This window comes from Rhineura floridana, chromosome 5 (genome assembly GCF_030035675.1).
Source record: "Rhineura floridana isolate rRhiFlo1 chromosome 5, rRhiFlo1.hap2, whole genome shotgun sequence".
Classification (NCBI taxonomy): domain Eukaryota; kingdom Metazoa; phylum Chordata; class Lepidosauria; order Squamata; family Rhineuridae; genus Rhineura; species Rhineura floridana.
In genome coordinates this window covers 158,489,996-158,517,267 of record NC_084484.1, presented here as the reverse complement: position 1 = coordinate 158,517,267, position 27,272 = coordinate 158,489,996, and the positions used below count along the sequence as shown (strand labels likewise).

Here is a 27,272-nt window from a genome sequence, read left to right as displayed (position 1 = left end):
CTTTATTCTTGCAACCAGCAGTCTTTACAGACTAGTTATTTCGGAACTCTGCTGCAACATATATCTACCAAAAACTCTTAACAAACTTGGCAGTAGTTTGCAAAATGTGCAATTTGCCATTGTTATAGGCACCTTATTTTGATATTAATTCCCCCCCCCAAGATAAATAATGGATATGATCCATCACATAGAGGGGATCTCCTTGGGTCTGAAGGAGGTTCATGCACTCCCTTCTTCAGTGCCTCTTTGCTAGGCAAAAGTGCACTGCAATGTATTTGGCCATTGTCTGTGCCAGGAACTGCTGATTTCTACCGCTTGCAGTAAGCTACATCATTATACTTGTCAGTGAAGAATTTATTGGAAAGCATATAAGAGGACTTCCTGTGTCAGTGGAACTTTACTGGAGCAACAAGGTTTACCTGAGCTTTAGTTTGCCTTTGCGTTTCTGGTGTTCTTTTTGATCCTGGCTCCTGGCTTGTTCTCTGGGCCTGCCGCCTGATTTACCCTCTGATCCTCTTTGGTATGAACGCGTGGCTTGTTCCAGATGGCTGCCCTAAGCCCCACCCCAACAATCTAGTGTCAAAGGTTTGCACTCTCATATGTAGATTATTAGCACCCTAGGGCAGTGGTTCTTAATTTTTTTGGGGGGGGGATCACAGAGCCCTTTGAGAATCTGATGAAAGCTATGGACCCCCTCCCCAGAAAAATGCACATAAACACATACACACAAAATTTTCAAAGGAACAGGAAGGAAATTGAAGAAAATAATTTTTGTGCCTGGTTTGCTTACCTCCTTAAGCCCATTCATTGACACCCTAGGGGTCCATGGACCACAGGTTAAGGGCTCCTGCTCTAGGGATATACAGTGTACAGATCACATGAGGTCTGAATATGCTTAGAAGGTCCTTGTGCAAATATTCTACTTACACATGGACACTGAATTGGTGGAAGGGGAGTGGCCTGCCACTACAACTGCAACCCCACCACTGCATGTTTGTTGAATGCCTGCACAGGTCTGTAGTACAGCATTAGGCCCAACATGCAAGTTGTTGGAGTGGGCTAAAGTGGGGCAAACTTGCCAAGGAAGGCAAGCGGCCGTATTCCTGATTCCCCACTGTACACAGTGAATTTGAACATCTGCATGTAAGATATCTTATTGAGCCCCTACTGGTAGTTTTTAATTTTTGGTCATGTATACATTAGAGTTGGCTAACCTATGGCCCTCTAGATGTTGCAGTTTAAACATCTATCAGCCCTGACTATTGACTGTGCTGGTAAGGGCTGATGGGAGTTGGAGTTCCAACAACATCTGGAGGGCCACAGGTTAGCTGATACTAGTACAGATGGTCATGGTTAGCCTGTCTTGGAATTAATGATGCAGATAAGCAACATTTTCTGTATGCCAACTTCCAGTAAAAAGTAAGCAGAACTGTAAAGTTGTTTGTAAAAATAAGAATAAGAATAATCTGCTTTTATGGACAATTCATATATTCTTCCATAGGACATCTTTACTGTTTCTGTGGGAAACTTACCACCTGCAACCAAGGTCCTCATCAAAATCACCTACATAACAGAGCTCAGTTATGAGAATGGATGCCTTTCCTTTCACCTGCCGGCTGCCGTGGCACCTTGGCAACAAGACAAAGCATTGAATGAAAACACACAGGTCAGTGGGTGTTAGCCATTTTGGACTTAATGAAATAGCTTGAAACCAAGGAACATTTTCAGAAAATGGATGAGCCTTCCGTAGTACCATCAGCCAAGCCAAACAGTGAAAAAGATGGCAAAGGCAGGGATTGCCAACAAGTCAGGGATCGCCAACATGATGACCTTGAGCAACAGTGTGCCCATCAGCACCACCTAAGGTACTTCCAAAAAATCTTTGTAAATATCCCTTCAAAAATCCAAATTCATGAGAGATCTGCTCAGTTCTTGTTTGCGCTGTCTGAGCATGTCCGCCTTTCATTGGATGCCAGGATTAGACACCCACCCTCCCAACTGAAGTTTAACCTTGTCCAAGGCATTAGACCCCTTTAGCAGTGTCTTTCTACAACCAGATTCTAGGGATGGGATTTTAAAAGTCCATTTTCAAAAATAGCTGGAGAAATTCACTACATCAACATCTGATCCTCAGTGATTGAAAATAAGTGAATTAATGGAAAATTCAGTACCAAATCTGAATTGGGCAGAATTCTAGCACATCCCTATCAGATTCACAGGGTTGGGGTAGGGGGAGAGATCATTCAGAACAAGCTCTCCATCTCTTTACAATATTATAGTATGGTATAGTGGTTAGAGTGTTGTACTAGGACCTGAGAGCAAGGCCAGCACCAGAGGGCCCCTGCAGCCCAGAGGGGCCCCTGAAGGGCCCCTCCTTAGGGTGGGAGGGTAGTGCTCCTCTTCCACGATCCTCGGCAGCTTCGATCCCTGACCCTGCCACAGATCGCAGACAGGGAGCTCCTAGCATCCCCTGTGACACCCATCTGCCCATCCCACTTACCTCTCCCATTGCCGTGAAAGCTGTGCACACTGCACACGGATATCTGCCATCAACCAAGATGATGGTTTATCTAAATGGCTAAATGGCTAAATGGCTGATGCCCCTACCACCATCTTGGTTAATGGCAGGCCTGCGCATACAGCACACAGGGCATCCTAAGGACCAACGGAGAGGTAGATGGGATTTACAGGTGGGCGTGCGCCCTGGGCTCAGGGCAGGCTGGACACCAGCCCTGCCTGAGAGACCTGTGTTCAAATCCTCACTCATCCAGGAAGCTCACTGGGTGAACTTGGGACAGTCGCTATCTATCCTTTAGAGTTGTTGTTGTTGTTGTTAGGAAATGGATGAAAGGGAGAACCATATATGCTATTTTAAGCTCCTTGAAGGAAGGGTGGGATATAAATGGAACAAATAATATCCATGAGACAGCCATGCACACTTACTTCTGTAGCAGAGCTCACAAAGGTCCAATGCGTCATGTATAATAATGGTGCAAACACAACTGTTGTTCTCTGAAACTTTATATTTCATTATATCCATATAGTCTTGTTTTTTGTTTTGTTTTTAACCAGGATTCGGTAAGGAAAGTTTCCATTAAGCAAGTAGGAACAAGACCAGGGTAAGTTGACTTAACTTTTTAAAAACACATATTTTCTGTTATAAATTAGATTATCTGACTTTTAAATTGTTTTTCTTTTTAAAATTTTATTGCACATTTAAGCATTTATTTTTCATTAGTTACATGGTTTTTACAGCCATGAAAAGACATGTTAAACATGCTTCTTGATTTCTAAGCAGTTTACCCTACTGTTTGAAAGCCCTCTTTGGATGTTCTTGTAATCGGAATACCACAGGTGAGGTGGAGCCGCAGGGACAACTGTGCTAACTCTACCCTCTGCAAGTTGAAGGGTTACTGTCTGCAATGGGCTGCCTGCTTGTCCTCAAGTAAGCTGCCCATGTGATGTACAACCCAGATTTTCCAGCCTTGCAAAGGGTGACGAGGACATAACGTGTTTATTCCCCCGGGCATCCCTCCCTTTTTGTATTCCTGGATTAGAAGTACCCCTGAAGGGGGCTTTAGAGTTTTAAGGATCTGAATATAATCATAATTAGAATGTTCATAATACAGTGATAACATTTTTTCACCTTCTGAGATGACTGCTTGGGAATGGAGGCAAGAATGGAAAATTTTTCCTCCCATGAACTTCCTTAACTTATTCTGGTACCGAAGCCTGATTTAGGGCAATTCCCTCCCAAGCAGCCTCCAGCACTCCATCTCATGTTATTCACAAGGTCCATAGGCCCTCTGGAGAGGCTTTTTATAGGGACATAAGAAGATGTCTTATACTGAATCAGACCATTGGCCCATCTAGCTCAGTATTATCTCATAGAATCATAGAATACTAGAGTTGGAAGGGACCTATAAGGCCATCGAGTCTAACCTTCTGCTCAAGCAGGAATCCAAATTAAAGCCTACAATCCAAATTAAAGCATATGCTCATTGGCAGAGGCTCTCCAGGATTTCAGGCAGGAAACATTCTCAGCCCTCACTGGAGATGCGGGAGATTGAATCTGGGACCTTCTGCATGCAAAACAGATGCTCTACCACTGAGCTACGGCCCTTCTCCAACTGAAGCCTGAAGCTTTGCAGTGGAAAGGAGTGGACATGAGGAAGCTTTCCTTCCATTAACTTAAGTTAACATCGGAGGATCTAAGTCATTGTGAAATAGCAACATATAGATATATCACCTAAAGAGTCGATTTCCTGCTAGGTTTGACAATGAAGGTTTTTTTTAATTAGCATTTTGACTTTACGGTGATGTCTAGTGAAAATGGAAGAAAACATTCTATGACAGTCCTTATAGTGCATGTGTGTACTGTTTATGTCTATCACACACCAATTCTGACCTGTCTTACAATATGTGGTTTCTCTTTATCTTAGTGGATTCTCTTTGGATATGTCACTTGAAATGCCATTCAGAATCAATCACATTAGCAGTTGGACACATCAGCTTGAAATAAAGGTAAGCAAATCTCCCTGCTACCTGTTTTTCAGGGCAGGGCAACTGTAGTTGAAAAGATGTGGCTAGAGTTATATCTCCCATTTTGAAAGGAATTATTTGTATTGTGCAGATGGCAAACTTGCATGCTGTGTGAGTGCATGTGTATTCATGCCTTTCTATATGTGCAGCTGTAAGGTGCCACACAAAGGAATCATGCATACGACAACGCACACACACCCTCCCACAATTTCATCACAGATACACTTTAGCATTGTACCTCTGCATAATATTTGGCAGCAGACAGTCTGGCCAGATTCATTCCCTCTATTTCCAGGCTGTGAGTGCCATTGCTTACGCAGCCACCTATGTACAAGAGGATGGAATGGGCAGGTTTGGGGAAACCCTAAGTTTTGCAGAAGCACACACAATCTTTAGGGGAGGGGAAACTAAATTGGGAGAGGGACCCTCAGTATAGCCCTGAGCTTTTTCAGTGGCCATAGAATGTTCACTATTGGGGCGGGTATGGAAAATGTGGGGTTGGGGGTGGAAAGGAGTGGCTGGAACCCAGAACACCAGCACTCCACTTTGCAACATTTTGTTGCAGAACCTACTTACCACTTATAAGAGAAGATTGGATTCAGCTGCCAGATCAAGTGCTCCTATGGCTGATCATACATACATACATTTGTGTGTGTGTGTGTGTTTCTCAGCTCGAAATGTTAAGATGCAAATAATTCCGGTCTTTCTACAGCAGCAGTTTTTTTCCCTCCTCACCACCCCTTTCAGAAAACAGACTGTAAAGCTGTGATCCGTAGTGTTGGGGCCAGTTTCTTGGATGTCAGTGGCTTTGCTATGGATATCTTGATTGGTGATGTACACTTGCCCAGAATGTGGGTAGAAAAGCATCCAGACAAGGAGAGTGAGGTAAGTCTCTTATTTTATTCTTTGGCTGAAATATTTACTATCCTGCCTTAGATAAAAACTTCTAGGAATAGCTTATAGTGCACTGAAATAAAACAATAAAAATGCAGCAATTATGAAAACAATGACTAAAAATCCGAGCAGGGCAGCATAAAAAATGACCAGTATCCGTTCTTAAGACCAATCCTAGACATGTTAGTTTGCATTTAATGCGCAAGTTTTTTAAAAAGCAGAAAGTTTTAGCAAAAGAGGAGGCTGATCATTAATGAGGCTCCACTGAGGAATTTTTTCCCAGTGCAAAGGGCAGCTTTAGAAAAGGGATTTTTCTCAAGGTCATGGGGAGTCAAAGATCCATTACTTTTTTGGGAGCAGGGTCCCAGCCAGGGCAACCTTACTGTATATGCGAGACAATCATCATGAAAGGGAAATGTGCTAACCACTGAGAAGGGTCCTTGTCCTCTTGTGCTGATTGGGGCCAATCAGACTCTTCTCAGTAAACACACAGTCTCCACTTCCATGCTGATTGACTGTTAGGGATGTCTGATGTAGTGGAGTGCAGACTCAGATGACAGGGAGAGCAAGGGAGATGAGGGAAAGTGGAAAGGAGGCATGGCTGTGAAGAGGAGTGGCTGTGACTGTCATGAAGGGATCATGAATTTGCCACTACACTACTGCTCAAGACCACAGCAGGTGTAGACAGAGCCAAATTCCCTCATCATGCCTGTCATTATCCTGTTAATTTGTATTTAAAGCAAATTAACAAATAAGCAACTGCCTGTTAAATGCAAAGATCAGGCCCACAAATCAATCAGATAGATTTTGGGGCCTGTCTGCTACTGTGGCACATTCCACTGGGGCTGATGCCTACTCTGCCGCCATCCCCATTGGGCCCTCCTGGCATTGCAAGAATCATTGGTTCAGGCTCTCTCTCAGTGCCACTGCCAGTTACGCCATCCTACCCCAGTCATAATAACCTGTTGGGTTTTACTTTTTGATGGGAGTCAAGCCACTGTTCAGCTCCAATCCACAATAGGCATCTGCCATCTTAGATTCCCCAAAATGCAATTCTACAGGCATTGCACTTGGGGGATTCTAAGATGGTGGCAGCTTGCCACAGATTGGTAGTCATTCGGCTCCTATCCAGAGTGTCACCACTGCCTGCTGGTCTAGCATAACAAGAGGGGGGGGTGAGTGAGTTGTGGAGTAACACCAGAGCAGCAGTAATGCCAGGCAGGGGCCCAGATCAATGCCAAGGGAGCTTGTTGGTGGCATCATGCTGAAATCCTACTAAACTTGGTTTCAGCCCTCACAAAGGCACATTTAAGATCATGTCTAATTTGGTGCACTGAAAATGTTAGATTCAGGTGAATAGTGAGCCAATGCCCACCCTACAACAGTGCACTTATGCCCTCTTTATGTCCAGTAAGAGGTCTGAGCCCCTCCCTGAAGCATCTGGGAGCCCCTGACTCTCTTAGTCCCTTCCTGGAGCCTTCCTTATCTCCTGGAGTGTGGCTGAAGTATGTGCACATGCACACATCAGTTTTCAGTGTGGTGGAATGGTGGTAGTTTTGGCACAGAAAGAGGACTAGCAGCTCCTTTGTTCTTCGTCTTTTTTTCTTTTAGGCATGCATGCTTGTATTTCAGCCAGAGTTTGAAGCAGCATTTGACCCTCTATGTAGCTGTGACGAAATTATAATCTGCCTCGATTGCTCCAGTTCCATGGCAGGTTCAGAAATCCAGCAAGCCAAGCAGATTGCATTATGTGCTCTAGAGTCGTGTCATTTTGTTACAGGAAAGATAAGCATTATCAAATTTGGCACAAGTAAGAAAACAGCTCCTTTTTCTTGAACTATTCCATATTTTGTTTAGTATATTCACTCTCTATACAGTGGCTTAGAGCCTTAGGGATGACCCAAAGATCTTACGCAGGTTTTTGCAAATTGGACTGATTTATTAATTAATTTATTAATTAATTAATTTATTAAATGCATATTATTTTTTTCATCAGGAGACAGCTCTAAGTAAATTACTGTTGCATTTAGCATCCAGGGGAGCAATCCAAACCCCTGCTGGCAGGGCTTGCAGAGCAGTGGAACCCCCACCACGGCCACTCAGGGCAGCCACGGTAGAAGAGATCTGGCGCAGGGCAGAGAGGATGATCGGTCCCAAACCCTTCACCAGCTCCAGCCTGGTACGGCAGTCAGACCCAATGCTGCCATGCAACAACAGCAACCCCAAGCTGGCTCTGCCCCACTTCCTCATTTCAGGAGCCAGTGGAAAGCCTTCATTTCAGGACTTTCCACTGGCCCCTGTCAGCAGGGATATTGCCAGGAGGCTGCCTGCTCACATCTTTGGCAAGTGGAAGGGTGAGGTTGGCGCCAACGGAGTGACATTTCCATTACTGCTGGCAACTGCCAGCACGAGGCCAGCTCAGGCAGCAGAGCTGAGCAGAGGGACACCTCTGCTCTTTCCAAATGCCCCACAGGCTAGCATAAGAGGAGTTGGGATTGCTCTGTTAGGCTGCAACCCTGTACCCACTGAACCTGGGAGTAAGGTCTGTTTAACTGAATGGGACTTACTTTGGCATAGATGTGCATAAGGTTGCACTGTAAAAATAAAGAACTCTGGCTATTAAGAAAGTTCTGTGTTTTTCTGGTTTTCCTGTACAGGTTTTGTAGAATTTCCTTTCAATCCTGAACCTTACACAACAGATTTTGCAGCCCTGAAGGAATTTACTATAGTAAGTCCATATTTTTATTCTGCATGCCTGTAAGTCTTTTGCAGTGTGCCAAAAACCATAATGTATTTTCCCTCCCGTAACATGATCTCCTTTTTAAACTGTTTTTGCAAACTGCTTATAGGTTTTTACAGTCAAGTGGTATATTAATTTTGTTAAATAAATAAATAAATAGTTATCAGTTAGTTTCATAGGAAATGCCAGATGTCCAAGCTGGATTTAGAAAAGGAAGAGGCACCAGAGATCATATTGCAAACATACGTTGGATAATGGAACGGAGCAAGGAATTTCAGAAGAAAATCACCCTGTGCTTTATAGATTACAGCAAAGCCTTTGATTGTGTAGATCACGAAAAGCTATGGAATGCTTTAAAAGAAATGGGGGTGCCACAGCATCTGATTGTCCTGATGCGCAACCTATACTCTGGACAAGAGGCTACTGTAAGGACAGAATATGGAGAATCTGATTGATTCCCCATTGTAAAGGGTGTGAGACAAGGGGTGTATTTTATCACCCTATTTGTTTAATTTATATGCAGAACATATCATACGGAAAGCGGGATTGGACCAAGATGAAGGAGGTGTGAAAAGTGGAGGCAGAAATATCAGTAATTTAAGATGTGCAGACTATACCATACTACTAGCAGAAACCAGTAATGATTTGAAACGAATGTTGATGAAAGTTAAAGAGGAAAGCACAAAAGCAGGACTACAGCTGAATGTCAAAAAGACTAAAGTAATGACAACAGAAAATTTATGTAATTTTAAAGTCGACAATGAGGACATTGAACTTGTCAAGGATTATCAATACCTTGGCACAGTCATTAACCAAAATGGAGACAACAGTCAAGAAATTAGGAGAAGACTAGGACTGGGGAAGGCAGATATGAGAGAACTAGAAAAGGTGCTCAAATGCAATGATGTATCACTGAACACCAAAGTCAGGATCATCCAGACCATGGTATTCCTGATCTCTATGTATGGATGTGAAAGTTGGACAGTGAAAAAAGCGGATAAGAGAAAAATCAACTCATTTGAAATGTGTTGGAGGAGAGCTTTGCGGATACCATTGACCGCGAAAAAGACAAATAATTGGGTGTTAGAACAAATTAAACCAGAACTATCCCTAGAAGCTAAACTGATGAAACTGAGGTTATCATACTTTGGACACATCATGAGAAGACATGATTCACTAGAAAAGACCATAATGCTGGGAAAAACAGAAGGGAGTAGAAAAAGAGGAAGACCAAATAAGAGATGGATTGATTCCATAAAGGAAGCCACAGACCTGAACTTACAAGATCTGAACAGGGTGGTTTATGCTATTGTAGGTCACTGATTCATAGGGTCGCCGTAAGTTGTACTTGACTTGAAGGCACATAACACACGCATTGCATAAAAACACAATTTATTTTAAAAAATACAAATTTATGTTGTAACTTTAAAATACCAATTAAGCAGGAGACTCCAAAGCTGTAGCTTTTTCTCCACATTCTTTCTTTGCTCTTGTCTGCCTTCCCCACCTCTTAATCTGATGGGACAGTCTTTAACTCGCTGACAGTGCATGTGCTGCATGTAGAAGGTCTCAAATTCAGTCTCTATCATCTCCAGTTAAAAGAATTTCAGGTAGCCGGGCTGAGTGAACCTTCTGCATGATTCTTGGAATGATGCTGCAAATCATAATAGACAGCACTAACATAAATGGAGCGATGGTATAAAGCAGTTTCACCTGATTGTATGTTCAGCCAGTATATATGGGTTTATGTCTTTTGCAATTAAATTGATTTCATTGCATCCAAAATATAGTTTCCCACAAGTTAAGCAGAATCGTGATCCAATACTGGAGCCATATGTACTATCTATATAGCATGTTGACATATAGTCTATTATATAAATAAACTTGAATGGAGTAGTTGATCATTGTTATTTGCACCTGATCATTAGCTGGTTAAAAACAAGAGAACTGTGTTTGTTCAATTATATTGGCCATCTAAAATGAGCCTTTATTGTTCCCTCCTTCTTAGTCTGCCACAGCTACAATGGGAAACTCTGATTTATGGAAGATATTGCATTACCTGAGTTTGCTGTACCCCTCTGAAAGCAAGCGCAACATTCTTCTAATATCTGATGGACATATTCAAAATGAAGGCATGACTTTGCAGATTGTGAAGAAAAATGCACAACATACTAGAATATTCACATGTGGAGTTGGGTAAGTCCAAACTGAATGAACCCTTGCTTTATGTTCAGAGGAAATTGCAAAGCATATTTAGGATGGCAGAATGAGTCACTTGTCTCTGGTGGCAGGTCTGGGGCATCGCTAGCTGCCAGCCAGTTGTCAAGCATGATTTTATCTATTAGAATTTTTGCAATTACATTTTTAGAAGTCTGATATTGTATATGTGTCCATGACCTCCCCCCTGGGATAAAAAACCAAAGAAATGATGAAATTTTAAAAGGGGTAGGCCTAGAAGTAGGCATTGTGAGAGCAGGGGCACAGGATATAAATTCAGAAGAGCAAAATTACCACAGGCCTAACCACAAGTGCCAAAGACACTTGAAGAGAGACACTGCTTACAAGTGCCTGTACGCTAATGCTAGGAGCCTGCGAACCAAGATGGGAGAACTGGAGTGCTTGGTCTTAGAGGAGAGCATTGATATAGTGAGCATAACGGAGACCTGGTGGAATGGAGAAAACCAGTGGGATACGGTTATCCCTGGATATAAACTATATCGGAAGGACAGGGCAGGACGTATTGGTGGCGGAGTCGCTCTATACGTGAAAGAAGGCATTGAATCCAGCAAGCTCGAAACCCCAAAAGAGGCAGACTCCTCCACAGAATCGTTGTGGGTGGTGATACCATGCCCCAGGAGGGACTTAATACTGGGAACGATCTATCGTCCCCCTGATCAAAATGCTCAGGGAGACCTGGAGATGAGATATGAAATTGAAGAAGCATCCAAACTAGGAAATGTGGTAGTAATGGGTGACTTCAACTACCCGGACATAGACTGGCCGCATATGTGTTCCAGTCATGACAAAGAAACAAAGTTTCTAGATATTCTAAATGACTATTCCCTAGACCAGTTGGTCATGGAACCAACCAGAGGGACGGCAACCCTGGACTTAATCCTCAGTGGGGACCGGGACCTGGTGCGAGATGTAAGTGTTGTTGAACCGATTGGGAGCAGTGACCACAGTGCTATTAAATTAAACATACATGTAACTGGCCAATTGCCAAGAAAATCCAACACGGTCACATTTGACTTCAAAAGAGGAAACTTCACAAAAATGAGGGGATTGGTAAAAAGAAAGCTGAAAAACAAAGTCCAGAGGGTCACATCACTCGAAAATGCTTGGAAGTTGTTTAAAAACACTATATTAGAAGCTCAACTGGAGTGCATACCGCAGATCAGAAAAGGTACCGCCAGGGCCAAGAAGATGCCAGCATGGTTAACGAGCAAAGTCAAGGAAGCTCTTAGAGGCAAAAAGTCTTCCTTCAGAAAATGGAAGTCTTGTCCGAATGAAGAAAATAAAAAAGAACACAAACTCTGGCAAAAGAAATGCAAGAAGACAATAAGGGATGCTAAAAAAGAATTTGAGGAGCACATTGCTAAGAACATAAAAACCAACAACAAAAAATTCTATAAATACATTCAAAGCAGGAGACCATCTAGGGAGACAATTGGACCCTTGGATGATAAGGGAGTCAAAGGTGTACTAAAGAACGATAAGGAGATTGCAGAGAAGCTAAATGAATTCTTTGCAACTGTCTTCACAGTGGAAGATATAGGGCAGATCCCTGAACCTGAATTAACATTTGCAGGAAGGGATTCTGAGGAACTGAGACAAATAGTGGTAACGAGAGAGGAAGTTCTAAGCTTAATGGACAATATAAAAACTGACAAATCACCGGGCCCGGATGGCATCCACCCGAGAGTTCTCAAAGAACTCAAATGTGAAATTGCTGATCTGCTAACTAAAATATGTAACTTGTCCCTCGGGTCCTCCTCCGTGCCTGAGGACTGGAAAGTGGCAAATGTAACGCCAATCTTCAAAAAGGGATCCAGAGGGGATCCCGGAAATTACAGGCCAGTTAGCTTAACTTCTGTCCCTGGAAAACTGGTAGAAAGTATTATTAAAGCTAGATTAACTAAGCACATAGAAGAACAAGCCTTGCTGAAGCAGAGCCAGCATGGCTTCTGCAAGGGAAAGTCCTGTCTCAGTAACCTATTAGAATTCTTTGAGAGTGTCAACAAGCATATAGATAGAGGTGATCCAGTGGACATAGTGTACTTAGACTTTCAAAAAGCGTTTGACAAGGTACCTCACCAAAGGCTTCTGAGGAAGCTTAGCAGTCATGGAATAAGAGGAGAGGTCCTCTTGTGGATAAGGAATTGGTTAAGAAGCAGAAAGCAGAGAGTAGGAATAAACGGACAGTTCTCCCAATGGAGGGCTGTAGAAAGTGGAGTCCCTCAAGGATCGGTATTGGGACCTGTACTTTTCAACTTGTTCATTAATGACCTAGAATTAGGAGTGAGCAGTGAAGTGGCCAAGTTTGCTGATGACACTAAATTGTTCAGGGTTGTTAAAACAAAAAGGGATTGCGAAGAGCTCCACAAAGACCTCTCCAAACTGAGTGAATGGGCAGAAAAATGGCAAATGCAATTCAATATAAACAAGTGTAAAATTATGCATATTGGAGCAAAAAATCTGAATTTCACATATACGCTCATGGGGTCTGAACTGGCGGTGACCGACCAGGAGAGAGACCTCGGGGTTGTAGTGGACAGCACGATGAAAATGTCGACCCAGTGTGCGGCAGCTGTGAAAAAGGCAAATTCCATGCTAGCGATAATTAGGAAAGGTATTGAAAATAAAACAGCCGATATCATAATGCCGTTGTATAAATCTATGGTGCGGCCGCATTTGGAATACTGTGTACAGTTCTGGTCGCCTCATCTCAAAAAGGATATTATAGAGTTGGAAAAGGTTCAGAAGAGGGCAACCAGAATGATCAAGGGGATGGAGCGACTCCCTTACGAGGAAAGGTTGCAGCATTTGGGGCTTTTTAGTTTAGAGAAAAGGCGGGTCAGAGGAGACATGATAGAAGTGTATAAAATTATGCATGGCATTGAGAAAGTGGATAGAGAAAAGTTCTTCTCCCTCTCTCATAATACTAGAACTCGTGGACATTCAAAGAAGCTGAATGTTGGAAGATTCAGGACAGACAAAAGGAAGTACTTCTTTACTCAGCGCATAGTTAAACTATGGAATTTGCTCCCACAAGATGCAGTAATGTCCACCAGCTTGGATGGCTTTAAAAGAAGATTAGACAAATTCATGGAGGACAGGGCTATCAATGGCTACTAGCTGTGATGGCTGTGCTGTGCCACCCTAGTCAGAGGCAGCATGCTTCTGAAAACCAGTTGCTGGAAGCCTCAGGAGGGGAGAGTGTTCTTGCACTCGGGTCCTGCTTGCGGGCTTCCCCCAGGCACCTGGTTGGCCACTGTGAGAACAGGATGCTGGACTAGATGGGCCACTGGCCTGATCCAGCAGGCTCTTCTTATGTTCTTATGACCTCTGTTCTACAAAATACAATGATGTGGTATTATGAAACTCTTTTTTAAATCAGTATTAAGATAAAGGAGAAGAGAAGGGACTGCAGTGTAAACAAATTACTTTAATAGTGTGCTTTGTCACTGCAACACTTGGATTTGTTGACTTCATCAGTTTTTAGGAAGACCAGGCTGAACTCTGTGTGTGTGTTTGCGGGGAGGGATGCATGTGCACCATTTGGATTTTTCTCCATTAGGCGCTAAAATATGAAGCTTCCTTATCATGCTATCTATCATCCTGACTGGCAGTTTTCCTTGAGAGCATTTTAACTGGAGACAGGTCCAACCATGAGGCAAAATGAGGCAGTTGCCTCAGCTGGCAAAGGCTGGAAGGTGATAAATGGCATCCTGGCCCCCTACTCACTTGCCTTACTTGTGGCTACTCCTCTTCCCCTCTCTCCCTCAGAGTGAGGCATTCTGGAATAGGTGGCCCAGGATAATGCCTGCACACAGCTGCTACTCTTCTGTGGCAGCAAGAAATTCTTTTTAAAAATCACCTAGGTTTAAAGTAACTTTAAACTTTTAAGAAATTTTAGAGGAGACTGTCTAGCTACTCCAGAAAAGTGGTGACAGCACAGGTATTCTCCTGGGCTGCCTCTTCTAGAGTGCCTGTCTTTGAGGATGGACCAATCCTTTCCTTCCTCAAAGCAAGGCAGAGAGGAGTGGGAGGTGCTCTGCCACCATGTTAGCAGTGACAAAAGTAGGGGGAGCAACAGCGGTGGCTTGGCTGGCCTTGGGTGCTGTCATGTATTGGGCCGGACCTGATTGAAGATGCCAGTGATTGCACCTGCAGTCTTTATACATGATCTTAATATATGCAAAGCATATCCTCAGCTACTGAGATATTGTTGTTTGTTGTTATGTGCCTTCAAGTCGATCACGACATGTGGCGACCCTATGAATCAGCGACCTCTAATAGCATCTGTCGTGAACCACCGTGTTCAGATCTTGTAAGGATATGGACCCTCCCAAATGTCTTGGTTGGCTTTGCCCAGATTCCACTACAAGTAGAAGCAGGACTAAGCTTTGCTAGTTAAGATATGTGGTCCAACACAAGTATATGCTAAGCAAAATTATCAATGTAGTCTGCCCAGGTTGATTTTCTCTTGCAATTTTTTAAAATTATAAGTCTCATTTAAACTGGTCATTTACTTAAAGCTTTGCATTTTATATTAGCCCCACAGCAAATCGTCACATGTTGAGATCTTTATCCCAGTACGGAGCTGGAGCCTTTGAATATTTTGATGTAAAATCAAAGTATAATTGGGAGAGAAAGGCAAGTACATTTGAATATTCTTCTGTGGTCATAGAGAAGTCAGCTGTTTTTGTAAGATTGATACTGTAATCTTCCTCTGTGGAAACATTTGCAGGGCTTTCATTTTTGTTTCTTAATTACTGTGATAATGATAGCACGTGTTGAAATGAGGGCACCTGCTCCTTTTACGGTAAAGAGAGATAATGTCATTGAAGGCATTTTATGCACAGATGAGATGTTGATGTTCCTTTGCTTGTGTTATATCAGTGCATCAATGGGTATTTATAGGCATTACAACATTTATTTTGTGAACCACTTAAAAATACCCTGCTCACTACTGTTTATTGTGAGAGAAGAACTTGTACTAGAAAAGATTATTTAGTCTGCAAGCCCTCAAAGAAATAGGATGTGATGTGTCTGCCAGTGCATTCCAGTGACGCTGTCTCTTACAGTGCAGTCCTATTCATGTCTACTTGGAAGTAAGTTCCACTGAGTTTAATGACATCTTCCTTCCAGATATGTGGGTATATGATGGTCCGCATCTACTATTTGGGCCACAATTTGAATTTTAGAAATGGCTAATCCACGTTTTTGCTACATGACCTGTTCTCCCCTTTTTTAAAACAAAAACAACCACCCATAATTGGAGCCAAGAGTGTGTTCAGATAGCTTGATTCAATACATATTTATTTGAAAGTTAAGTCCCACTGGGTTCCATAGAGTTTTTATTCCCACTGGAATGTGCATAGGAGTATCAAAGTATCACATGTGAACGAAGCCTTTGAACAACCTTCTGGGCAGGCTTCCAGAATGCAATACTGTCACCTTAACTGACGTTGAGAAAAAAAATGGAAGCATCTGAAATCTCTGTTTTTCTTTGTGCTCTTTGGGGCTGCCCATCTTAAAGTGGTTGGCTCCCTTATGTTGTGCTTTATTGACATCCCGGGGTTTGGAAAACACTGTTCTATGCTTCAAATAATCAATTTAAGGAAAAGGACAGTAGTAACAACTGCCTAATGAAGTATCCTACAAAAAAGAACTTCTACATAGTTGTATAATTCTGATATGCCCTATGTGAAGTGCTGAGGAACAAATAATAATTTTCTGTTTCCATCTCTACATATAGATAAAGAGTCAGACAACTAGAATGTTTTCTCCGGGATGCAATGCCATTTCCATTAAATGGCAACAGTTTGATACAGATGCGCCCGAGCTAATGTATGCTCCTGCTCAGATACAGTCTCTCTTCAGTCAAGATCGTCTTCTAATCTATGGATTTATCTCACATTGTACTCAGGTAATAAGCAATCAAAGAAGCTTGTCATCTCCCTAATCTCATGACCTCATATAAGGCAAGATACTACATAATATTACATATTATTTTTCCTTCATTCTTTTTATTCTTCATTGCTGACCAACTACAAACCATGATTTGTCAATGTAGACATCATGTCAAGCCATAGTTAAGCTTCCTTAGCAAATCAGTTGATGTGATGCCTGAATTTTGCCAACTAGTGACCCTTTCTGCTGAAGGGAAAATGAATTGGCTAAGAATGTGGATCAGACAAAATGATACTGAAGCAGTAGTAATTGAACAAATCCAGTGGTGCCATAAGGCAGGACTTTGGAGCAGATGCCCGCTCACCATGAACAGGAGAGGCCCCAATTAATTTAACGGAAAAGGGGGCTACTATGCCTGCATCAGTGACAATAGTAGTATTCAAATGTCCATTAGAAAAAATTGCAACAATGTTTCAGTATGTCTGCTACATATCCTCTTCTCCCAGGCATTTTAGCATGTGTTTTTAAATGGCTTTTTAAAAGAATTTTTTTTTAATTTGTATATTTGTTCTTAATGTTTTTAATTGTTGTAAACTGCCCAGAGAGCTCCGGCTGTGGGGCGGTATATAAATGCAATAAATAAATAAATAAATAAATGTAACTGAGCTGGTTTACCATGTTTTAAAGTAGAACTCTAGAGTTAGAAAGGGACCTCAAAGGTCATCCATCACATGTTGATGCAGTTAATACATTATCACCTATAAAGGACTCCCCCTGCCCCCGGTAAGACCATTGTCGAAACACTAAAATTTAACTTTATTACTGGAGCTTTATTTATTTATTTATGGCATTTATATACCATTTAATCACTAGCATTTCTAAGCAGTGTTCATAAAACTGAACCGTACAGAAAATAATACAGAAATCATAATAAAACCAAGCAGAAGCTTGAACACTACTTTAAAATGCCTACTGGAATAAGAAAGTCTTTGACATGAGCCTTGAAGCTCAGCAAGGAGGGTGCCTGTCTAATCTCAGTTGGTAGGGAGTTCCACAGGCTTGGCCCCACAGTACTGAATGCATGGCTTTTGAGCTGTGCATTTGAGCCAGGAAGAACCACCAAATCAGACTCCCGCAGAGATCTCAGTGATTAGGCAGGGATATAAAGGATCAGACCGTCCTCAAGACAGACAAAAAGTAATTCATTTCATGAGATATCAGACAAACATGCTAGACATTGTATTTATGCTACTGTGTTTAAATGAAATGTACTGTGTACTGTTGTATTATCAACAGAAGTGGGGAAAATATAAATCTAGATATATTTAATGAAAATAAAAGGAATATTTCTTCTTGTTCTTTCTTTCAGGCCACTTTAAACGCACTAATAGATGACAAAGAACTGCAGACAATGGTGTCCACAACTGAACTGCAGAAGACAACAGGAACTGTGAGCTAGACTATTGCTGTCCATGCCACACAATTACCTACTGCTTTTCACATTATCTGTATCTGGCACTCAAAAAATAGGGCACCCTCTTGATGTGGGTGTTCTTCTGTTTAGGCTGCAGTGGTAAACACATCTTTCTTGAAGAGTGAGATACTGGAATGGAAGCTCACCATATGGTTAGGATTATGCTGCAGATGTCTGAGCACTGGTGTGCATCACATGTGAACATTGCATCATCTGCTGATTGATTCTCATATAATTCTCTGTGTGCATGTGTGTATAGAAAACACACTGCACACCTTCTCGGTTCCTAGGGCAGGCATGACTCTGTGACCCTTCTACCTTTCTCCCTGACACCTCCAATGTTGTGGGATGGGATAGTGGAGGTTGGGGAAAGTCAGACATGGCCAAGAAATGAGGAAGGGAATGCGCATGCAGAGACATAGTTACCCCCTTCTGCAGGAACAGGTATGCCAGTGCTCCTGCATTGGTCCAGTGGCAGAAATGATCACAGCTCACAGGAACTCTGCAGAACAGGGATGGGGAACTTGTGGCCCTCCTAGTGAGGTTGAACTACAACTCGCATCATCCCTAACCATTGGCCATTTCAGAGGGACTGATCAGGCTCTCAACAACATCTGGAGGGCCAGAGGTTCCCCATCCCTGCTGTAGAAAAAGAGAAGCATAAAAATAGTAGCCTGGCATGGCGACTCCTTTTCCCTGCTGTCTTCCTCCTCCTAGCCTCTCAAAGTTATGTGTATTTTGCTAGTATGTGATAAAGGCCACCTTTCTGAAATTAGAGCCCTTAGGTAAAAAATGTGATTATTGCAAATTGCAGAAATAGTGTATGTGTGTGTTCAATCAAGATTGTGCAGAGATGGGATTAACCTTTCCCCCCTTCATTGTGGGAGGAATTCATTCATTTCATTGGCAATCACTCGTGGCTGAGTAAGATTGTCTTCCAGGGTAAGGTCTTAACAGTGGGTCTGTAAGGGACTGTGGAGGCCAATTCTGGATCCACACAGCCTCCCACAGTGAGGACATAGGTTTCCAGATGGAAGATGGTCACAATGAGGATTTGCTTGACGTGCCTTCTGCTTATCTCATTTGTCCCTTTCGCTCTGTACTCGTGCTTCTTCAAAGTCCATAGCACCTTTGATAATGACCGACCTCCAGTTGGGACGCTCATGGGCCAAAGCTTCCAAGTTCTCGATGCTCATGTTACATTTTTTTAGATTCGCTTTAAGAACATCTTTAAACCTCTTTTGCTGTCCACCTATGTTCCGTTTTCCATCCTTAAGTTGGGAGTAAAGTAGCTACTTTGGAAGACGGTGCTCAGGCATTCGAACAACATGGCCGGTCCAGCAAAGTTGATGTTGGAGGATCATTGTTTCAACATTGGTAGTCTGCTTCTTCCAATACGCTAACATTAGTCTGCCTATCTTCCCAAGTAATTTGCAGAATTTTCCAGAGGCAGTGTTGGTGGAATCTTTCAAGAAGTTGGGAATGGTGTTTATAGATGGTCCATGTTTCACAGGCATACAGTAATTGCACCCTCCTTGCCCCCAAAGCTGCTATTTGCTCTGGGAGAAAAACTGCCATTTACATTCATGGGCAATTTTTGTCAGGACCATAGCACAGGGGGACAAGGTTAAACCTCACCATGCATCACAGTCTTGATCCTGATTGGGACTCCCCACAGCTATGTTTTATAGCAATCCTATAGATGTCTACTTGTAAGTCCCTTTGGAGATCATTGGTGCTTACCACCTGGAAAATGGGTACAGGATTGCAGGCTACATGCTGTTTAAATTGTAAGATTCAGTAAACAATATTGAGTTTTTAAAATACATGTTATATTATTACTAATTATGCTCCTCTCTTCCCCCACATAACCACCCCAATATATAGATGCTCCACAAACTTGCAGCTAGAGCCTTCATTCGAGATTATGAGCAAGGGATTCTTGATGAGGATGAAACTGAACATGAGGTACGTTGCCAGAAAAAAATAAAATAAAAACATGAACGTTTATTGGCTAGCCATTTTAATTAGTGCTGTTGCCCACTTAGAGAAGTTCTTTGATGAATTGTTCAAGGTTAGGGCTGCAGTCCTATACATCCTGACCTGTTGAACTCAGCGTGGCTTACTTCTGAAGAAACATGTATAGAATTGCACTGTAATTGATTAAACCTGCATAACTTTGCACATTAAGAAAATACCTATTCTAAAGAGAATTAGATAAATTTAATATTTAAGTGTCATACAATATAAAATAACAACAATATAAAATACTAAAATTATATATTCAGTATAATAATATCAGGAATAGTATTCCAGCTGCTGTTCTTCTTGCTGTCCTCAGCAGATCAGATTCTCCAGGACTCTGACCCAGTTCCCCCAAAAGACCACACCAAAGATTCCCTTTTTGTTTTTAAATTATACATGCCAGAGAGCAACAGAATCATGCATGAACACCATACATTTAAAGCACATCCCCCCCACAAAAAAATATATCTGAGGAATTGTAGTTTCCCCACACAGAACTGCAGTCCCCACCACCCTTAACAAATTACAATTCCCAGGAGTCGGGGGGGGGAAGTACTTTAAATGTATGGTATGTGCACCGCTAGTGTCTACGACTGAGTCTGGGGGCTAGAGGTAAGAGGAAAACAAATGCCCCATGATGTGTCTGATGGCTTCTTTGCTGTTGTTGCTGAGTGATTAAAAAACAGCTGCCATCTTTGCAGTGTAGGTTCGATGAGCTTCCCTTGATCTCGATAAGACTGCTGTTTTTTCCCCTGAGGATGCAATAAATGAGTGGGGGGGTATGTTGACTCCTTCCCTGTAGAGGGGCATCTCCCACCTCCTGCTTCCCAAGCCTGTGTTTTATGGAGTGAGCCATTGGACATTGCTGATGTGTGTCTGCGGTTGCCCTTGTTGCCTCCCTTGGCCCTGCAACTTGGCAAAAGAGTGTTTTCCTTCCCTGGGCTCAGTCTTGAATCCTTGTCCCAGAAGAGCAGCGTGTCTTCTCTGCAGGTATCGTACCCAAAGAGCTATGTGGGTGAAGAAAAGTGTATGTTTTGCTCCAAAACTGTGGTTGGTGACGAGCATAAGCAGAATCGAATCCCTTTCTGGGAACTGGCAGTAGCAGGGTTGTCACTGGTTGTCCACAGGGCTGTTGGAGTGGGGGCCACTCTGGCATTGCCTTGCATGTTGTATTTGGTGGTGATGCAGGGGCATGTGTGACTGTGGGTTCATTGGCTTCCTCCATGTGTGGGTGACATGTAGGGATGGGATTCAGTAGCTGGTTCCTATCTGTTTGAATTCTGATAGTCTGGCTTTTTTTTGTTCCCGATTGTTTTTGCGATTGACGATTCACATTTTTTCCCCAGTGAAAAAATAACGTAATTGCTAACAAAATGCTGATGAAAATGCTTATGCTATCAGCATTTGTTCCATTGATTTTTTTCCTATTAAATATCAGTTAGGCAGCTAATCACCCATTAATTCTGTCTCTTGCCTCAGGCTAGCTGCAGTGCTGCTAATCTTGTTGTTGTGCAGTACTTTGTTAATGGCGATTGTTATCACCTAGACAGACTTAAGACTGTCTTAGAGGAAAGCTGATTATGAAGACAATAAAGTAAAATTTGGAGCGGATTTAAAAAAACAACAACATGCAGATGATCCGCGGCAAGAAATGAATGCCAGTCTGGAAAAAAATGTGGATTGTCAGTTTATGTTAAAATCTGGTAATAAATCCGATTTAGCAAACATTCTCCCCCATCCCTAGTGGCATGTGGGGGTGTCACTGCTGGGACAGTCCCTGATTTGTGAGCACTCATGGAGTTTCAGGGATGCTGGAGGCTTTGTCTTGTTTTAAGCTGTTGCTGTTGTATTTTTTAGCTGTATGTTTCCCTCCGTCCATCAGGACTAAACATGCATTGAACACAGCAGCTGTTAACTTCAGAATGTGACTTTGTTTTCCGCTAGACTTTAGGAAGGGAAGGAATTTCTCCCCCCCCCCTTTTTTTTTCTTTTCTTTTGCAGGGGAGATAGAGGTCCTTGAATGTGAAGTCAGCTGTTCTTTGCAGCAATCAAAATGACTGGCCTTTCTGAGAGAGAGAGCTGTTTTGCCAGTCTTCACCATTTGGAGAAGTGCTTCACTGTTTTCAGCCATAATCTTACTTTATCTGATTTAACTGGAACTCTGTGTATTGTCTTGAAATCTGCATGTGTCTTAACTATTTAGATGAAAAAGCAGCTGTTGAAGTCCCTGATCATTAAGCTCAGCCTGGAGAACTCCATTGTGACCCAGTTTACCAGTTTTGTGGCAATTGAGAAAAGGGTATGTGTGTGTGTGCGCTAACCCATTCTGTACACATGAACTGTGTCAGTGTTTGGACAAACACTCCATATTTTATTGGTGCTTTTATTGACCTAATATTAATGGCTGCTTATATTAATTTCAAACACCAAAGTATACTAGGTGTTGTGCAGAAGAAACAAATGACATTGTCCATGGCGGCCTTATTTTACAATCCAAAAACCTTCTTCTGGATTTGATATCCCTCAGAGAACCAGCAAAAATGTGCTTACCTCATGGGAAGCGATTTTTCTCTGACCAGTGTGTGAGGAGGCATCCAAAGATGGGTTGGATCGCAGTACTGCCAGGATCATGTGATCTATGCATGCTTTCACCCTCTCACTCAGGATGCTCCGCCCCTTTCTCTTCCCTAGGATCAGTCCATCTCTCCTCTTCCATCCCTCCTCAGAGTTCTTGAAAACCTTCATTTCTAGCCTAAATACTGTTTCTCTCCTTTGAGTAGTGAGACGCTATTTCATACATTTCTTACCTTCGTTCCTTTTTAAAAAAGAGAAAAAAATACCTCTGTTCCGTTTGCTATTCTGTCTCTCTGCTCACTCCTCCCCCCCCTCCCCTCCCAGTATCGGTTCCCTCAGAATGGCTGTAGGAATGCACTGTATTTCTGAATCGCCTGCCTTTTGGAGAACAAGTGGGGAATGCAACCAGTTTTACTTGGTAACTGAGATGATGACTCCACCATGGACTGATAATTTGAAGTGGCATAACTGTTTACTGCTTTGACACATCACAAAATTGAGACTTACTGTGTGGTTCAACTTTCATGAATTAATAATAATAATAATTAATAAAGAGTATAAACAGAGCTCTTTGGATGCATCTTTCCCATCAGTTATGATGGAGGAGTGGGCCAGATGATGTGACATAATGAACTGGCTAGTGAATGCCATTGCACAGAGGGATAGCTCACATAATTTCTGCCTCCCTCTGAGTGTGAATCTCCAAACTCACATGTTGTATCATCTGTGAGGTGTGGAGGCATGCTCATTCCTTCACCTGAAAGGAGCCCCACTGTGAATTACACATGAACCAATGCAAACTGGGAAAATACTGTGTGAGAGGGCTTCTCAGAGGCAAGCAGACATATTCATTTTGTACAGCAGATAATAGGCTGAATCTGCTTAAAGCAGGGGTGGCTAATCTGAGACCTCCAGATGTTGTTAGACTGCAGCTCCCATCAGCTCCAGCTAGCATGCCCAATAGCCAGAGAATATGGGAGTTGTAGTGCAGCAACATTTGGAGTGCCACAGGTTCCCCATTCCTGGCTTAAAGCTTCTACTCTTTCCTGGGTGGGGGGAGGCATGGTTTCTTAGGATTTATTTTCCTTCAGATTAATTCTAGTGCCCATTTTTGTATCTGATACAATTTAGTTCCTTGGGTTTTTAATACTAAGCAGTACATATTTCTGTGGCACTTTTTGTTCACTTTTTTTGCTCAGGATACAAATGAAGAACAGACTGCTGATACTCTGAATATTTTGGAACTTGTAGCCAAGGAGGATGTGGACATCTTACCCTACATGCATTATCAGCCGAAAACACATGCAGCAACTTTTCCTAGAAAAGTATGTATCCCAGACTTATTGGTTCTCTTCTTCCCCTGGCTCCCCTCCGATATTATGTGATTATGGTGTATGGCAGTTGCTTGCTTTCCAAAATAATATATACCTTATATTAATAATACAAAATAATATTTGTAAATATATGCCTGGCTGTTAAACTGTAGTAGCATACCACTTCTACTTGATACAAGTTTCTGTCATTTGGACTACACTTCATGCATCTCATGCTGGGCCAGCACCAGGCATGACTGGGCCGTTAGGCACCAGACTGTCCCGGGCCCACATCACCATGCTCCCTAATACCCCCTCCTGATGCAGGCAGCATGGGCTTAAATAGGCCAATCCACCCACCTGCCTCCCACATCGCCACATCACTGAATCAACTTGCTAGCTCATGCACATCTACCATCCAAGATGGTGGTGGGAGCGTCAACCATTTAGGGACGCTCCCACCACCAACTTGGTTTATGGTAGGCATGTTTGTACAGCATGCTAACACATCGACATGGGAGGTAGGTGAGGCAGGCAGCCTTATTTAAGCTGGTACTACCTGCATGGTATGGTGTTTCCTGGGAGGGTGGTGCTCCTGCTCCACAATCTATGGCAGCATCAGATCACTGCGCCCCGCAACCCGACACTGCTGTGGATCGCGGAGTGGGAGCTCTACTCTCCCAGCCAGAGGGGCCCCTCAGGCCAGTGCCCGACCTGGCCGCCTGCTGGCACTGGGCCTGAGATTGTGATGAAATAGACTGTTGTCCACAAAACCTTATGCCAGTCTTTGCCAACCTGGTGCCCTCCAGATGTTTTGGACTACAACTCACATCAGCTATAAGAGTTTGACACGGCTTCATGTAGTCCAGCTTTCTTTTTCCAACAGTGGCCAAGCAGCTGATGATGATGATGAAGAAGAAGAATTGAATTTATATCATGCCCTTCCTCCCAAAAGAGGATGCCTCTTGGAAGCCCACAAGGAAGCCATGAAGACAGCACCTCTCTTCAGCCATTGTTCACCTGCAATTCACTGGATCTTGCATATAATTATCATGACTAGTAGCCTTGGACAGCCTTATCCTGCATAACCTTCTTTGAAGAAAAGTCCCAAATGTCTAATCCTCTTTTTAAAGCAATCTAAGTTAGTGACCATCACCATATCATTGTGGCAGTGAATTCCATATATTAATTACGTGTTGCTTTTGTCTCTCCTGAATCTCCTTCCAATCTGCTTCATTAGATGAACCCTAGTATTATTAAGAAACAGAGAGCTTATTTATTTATTTGTTATTTGATTTATATCCCGCCCTTCCTCCCAGCAGGAGCCAAGGGCGGCAACTTCCTTCTATCCACTTTCTCTATACCATCTATAATTTTTTTATCATACATCTTCATAGTCATTTCCCCCCTAAAATAAAAAGCACCAAATGCAACCTTTCCTTGTTTCAAAATCCGTTTTAGTAGCTGTAAGTGTAGTTGGATACAACCTTGTGTTTATTAGACGAAAACAAGAAATACACTTTGATAGGAGGTACATTTCCCTCTCGTACACTTATCAGACTGAAGTCTTGCATTTAATTTGCCTGTTCTGGCTTTGTTTGTTCATGACTGTTTGTAAAATGATATTCTCCTTGAACACTGAAAGCTGTGATACCAGCATGGTGCCCTCCAGATATTTTGGACTACAGTTCCCATCAACCCCATCCACCATGACCAATGGTCAAGGATGATGGGAGTTGCAGTCCAAAACATGGGGGGCACTATGTTGATTGGGTAAAGACATTCTTCTCCATTTCAAATTCTAACACTTCATCACCTACAGATGTTTTCAAAGGAGGGGAAGGGGATGCAAAATATACTGCAGTGTGAAATCTTTTTTGAAGGTTGAGATGATGGAATTGAAATTGGCAATACAAAGCAGACTGTAATGGCCTTTGAGAAATCAGGGGGAAACATGGTATATACTGGGGTGGAAAAACGTTAGCCTTCCAGATGCTACTGAACTGCAACTCTCATCAGCCCTCAGAGTGGGAAATAGCCAGGGCTGATGAGAGTTGTAGTTTAGCAACATCTGGAGGGCAAAGGTTCCCTACTCCGGTATATACTGTGGAAGGTAGAACAGGATTAATATTCTATTGCTTGATATGTTAAAATACTAGGATAATACAACCAAAGGCCTCAACGAGTCAGCAAAATTGACCATTGTAGAAAAGTATTTTTTTCAGGATGAAACTTTTCAGTTAATTCTGTGTCACTGTATTTTATTTATTTAACAGTTTATATGCCGCTTAATCATAAAAAACCTCTAAGGAGGTTACATAAAAATACACAAGTTTCAATTAATCATGAGCTGCATGCATGACTATTTGGAACATAGGCTTCTTAGGAAATTGAGGCAGCTCCTGTCTTTCTGAACAAAAAGAAATATTTTTTAAGTAAAAAGGACGCTGAATGTTTGTTGCTTCTTAATTTAGAGGATTTATTCTGGAAATACAGATATGGAGGTTTCTCACCTTTCCTGCAAATTACAGTTTGGGGTAGGTTTTGAGGTTATAAAACAGAAATTCTGAGGACTGTTTTGACCAGCTGTGCAACTCAGTTGCAGGCAAACTTAAATGATGTAGTTTGTAAAGTATGTTACCAAACAGCATTTTCAAGCTTGTAAATGATAATACAGAAAAACAGAATGCATGTTTACCCAGTTGTGAGTCTAACAGAATAATTTTTACTCCACAGATGTCTACGCTTGCCCTTGCTGGTACTGAGCTTGAAGCAGCAGATGAGAGTCCTGTTCCAGTATTTTTTAAAAGGAAGATTAGATTCCCCAGTGATACGCAGTCACATGATATGCAGTCAGCTGTCTTACCGGTGCCACCGTATCTTTCTTCAGTGTCACGTCTTGCATGCTCTTCCATTTTGCCGGCTTACGAGAAACTTTCATCACCGGCAGCTGACATGTCTGGTCCTCATCCCAGTGTTGATTTGCTGGTAATACCCAAAGCCTTCTAGCCTGGGCATACGAGAAGCTTCAAGTAGCGAGAAGTTCTGGGGCAGTGTTGCTTGGTATGGGTGCCCTTTTGAAGAAGACAGCACTGGAGAATGGACCATTGGTCTCACCTGAAGGGTGATTTTCATATGAGTACGGTCCTCACAGCGGGTATTAGCTCCACCTATCGTGCGAAGGCAAGAATGTCTTTGAAGTCAAGACTAGGGGCGTCATGCCCCTCCCACTCTCCAGTTCATTTGCAGCGAGTCTATAGAGAAATATCTAAAAATACAAGAACAGGGCCAACAGGCCTGCCAGCAGGAAAATAACATGCATAATAACCTGACTCTAACATAGCGATATAACAGAACTAGAAGTCTTGACTTCACTAGTAACTTTAAATACAATAGCGTAACAGTAATATATAACAGCTTAGTAAAATATCTATACATCCTCCAACTGGGAGGGTCGTGAGGACCGTACTCATATGAAAATCACCCTTCAGGTGAGACCAATGGTCCATTTTCCATATGAGTCCGGTCCTCACAGCGGGATGTACCAAAGCAGCCCATATAGGGAGGGACC

General features: G+C 42.5%; 1 protein-coding gene across 3 annotated transcripts in view; it reads left to right on the top strand.

Moving 5' to 3' along the window:
- The window catches only part of PARP4 (poly(ADP-ribose) polymerase family member 4), a 118,376-nt gene that overhangs the window by 62,660 nt on the left and 28,444 nt on the right, over positions 1–27,272 (top strand). For all 3 annotated transcript variants that reach the window (XM_061628610.1, XM_061628611.1, XM_061628609.1), the window contains 14 exons: positions 1,502–1,666; positions 3,073–3,119; positions 4,443–4,524; positions 5,290–5,427; positions 7,048–7,246; positions 8,094–8,164; positions 10,185–10,372; positions 14,956–15,055; positions 16,161–16,331; positions 17,685–17,765; positions 19,677–19,757; positions 22,018–22,113; positions 23,588–23,713; positions 26,438–26,689. In XM_061628610.1, the coding sequence (XP_061484594.1) occupies positions 1,502–1,666; positions 3,073–3,119; positions 4,443–4,524; positions 5,290–5,427; positions 7,048–7,246; positions 8,094–8,164; positions 10,185–10,372; positions 14,956–15,055; positions 16,161–16,331; positions 17,685–17,765; positions 19,677–19,757; positions 22,018–22,113; positions 23,588–23,713; positions 26,438–26,689 (1,797 nt within the window). The remainder of the gene's footprint in view (positions 1–1,501; positions 1,667–3,072; positions 3,120–4,442; positions 4,525–5,289; positions 5,428–7,047; positions 7,247–8,093; positions 8,165–10,184; positions 10,373–14,955; positions 15,056–16,160; positions 16,332–17,684; positions 17,766–19,676; positions 19,758–22,017; positions 22,114–23,587; positions 23,714–26,437; positions 26,690–27,272) is intronic.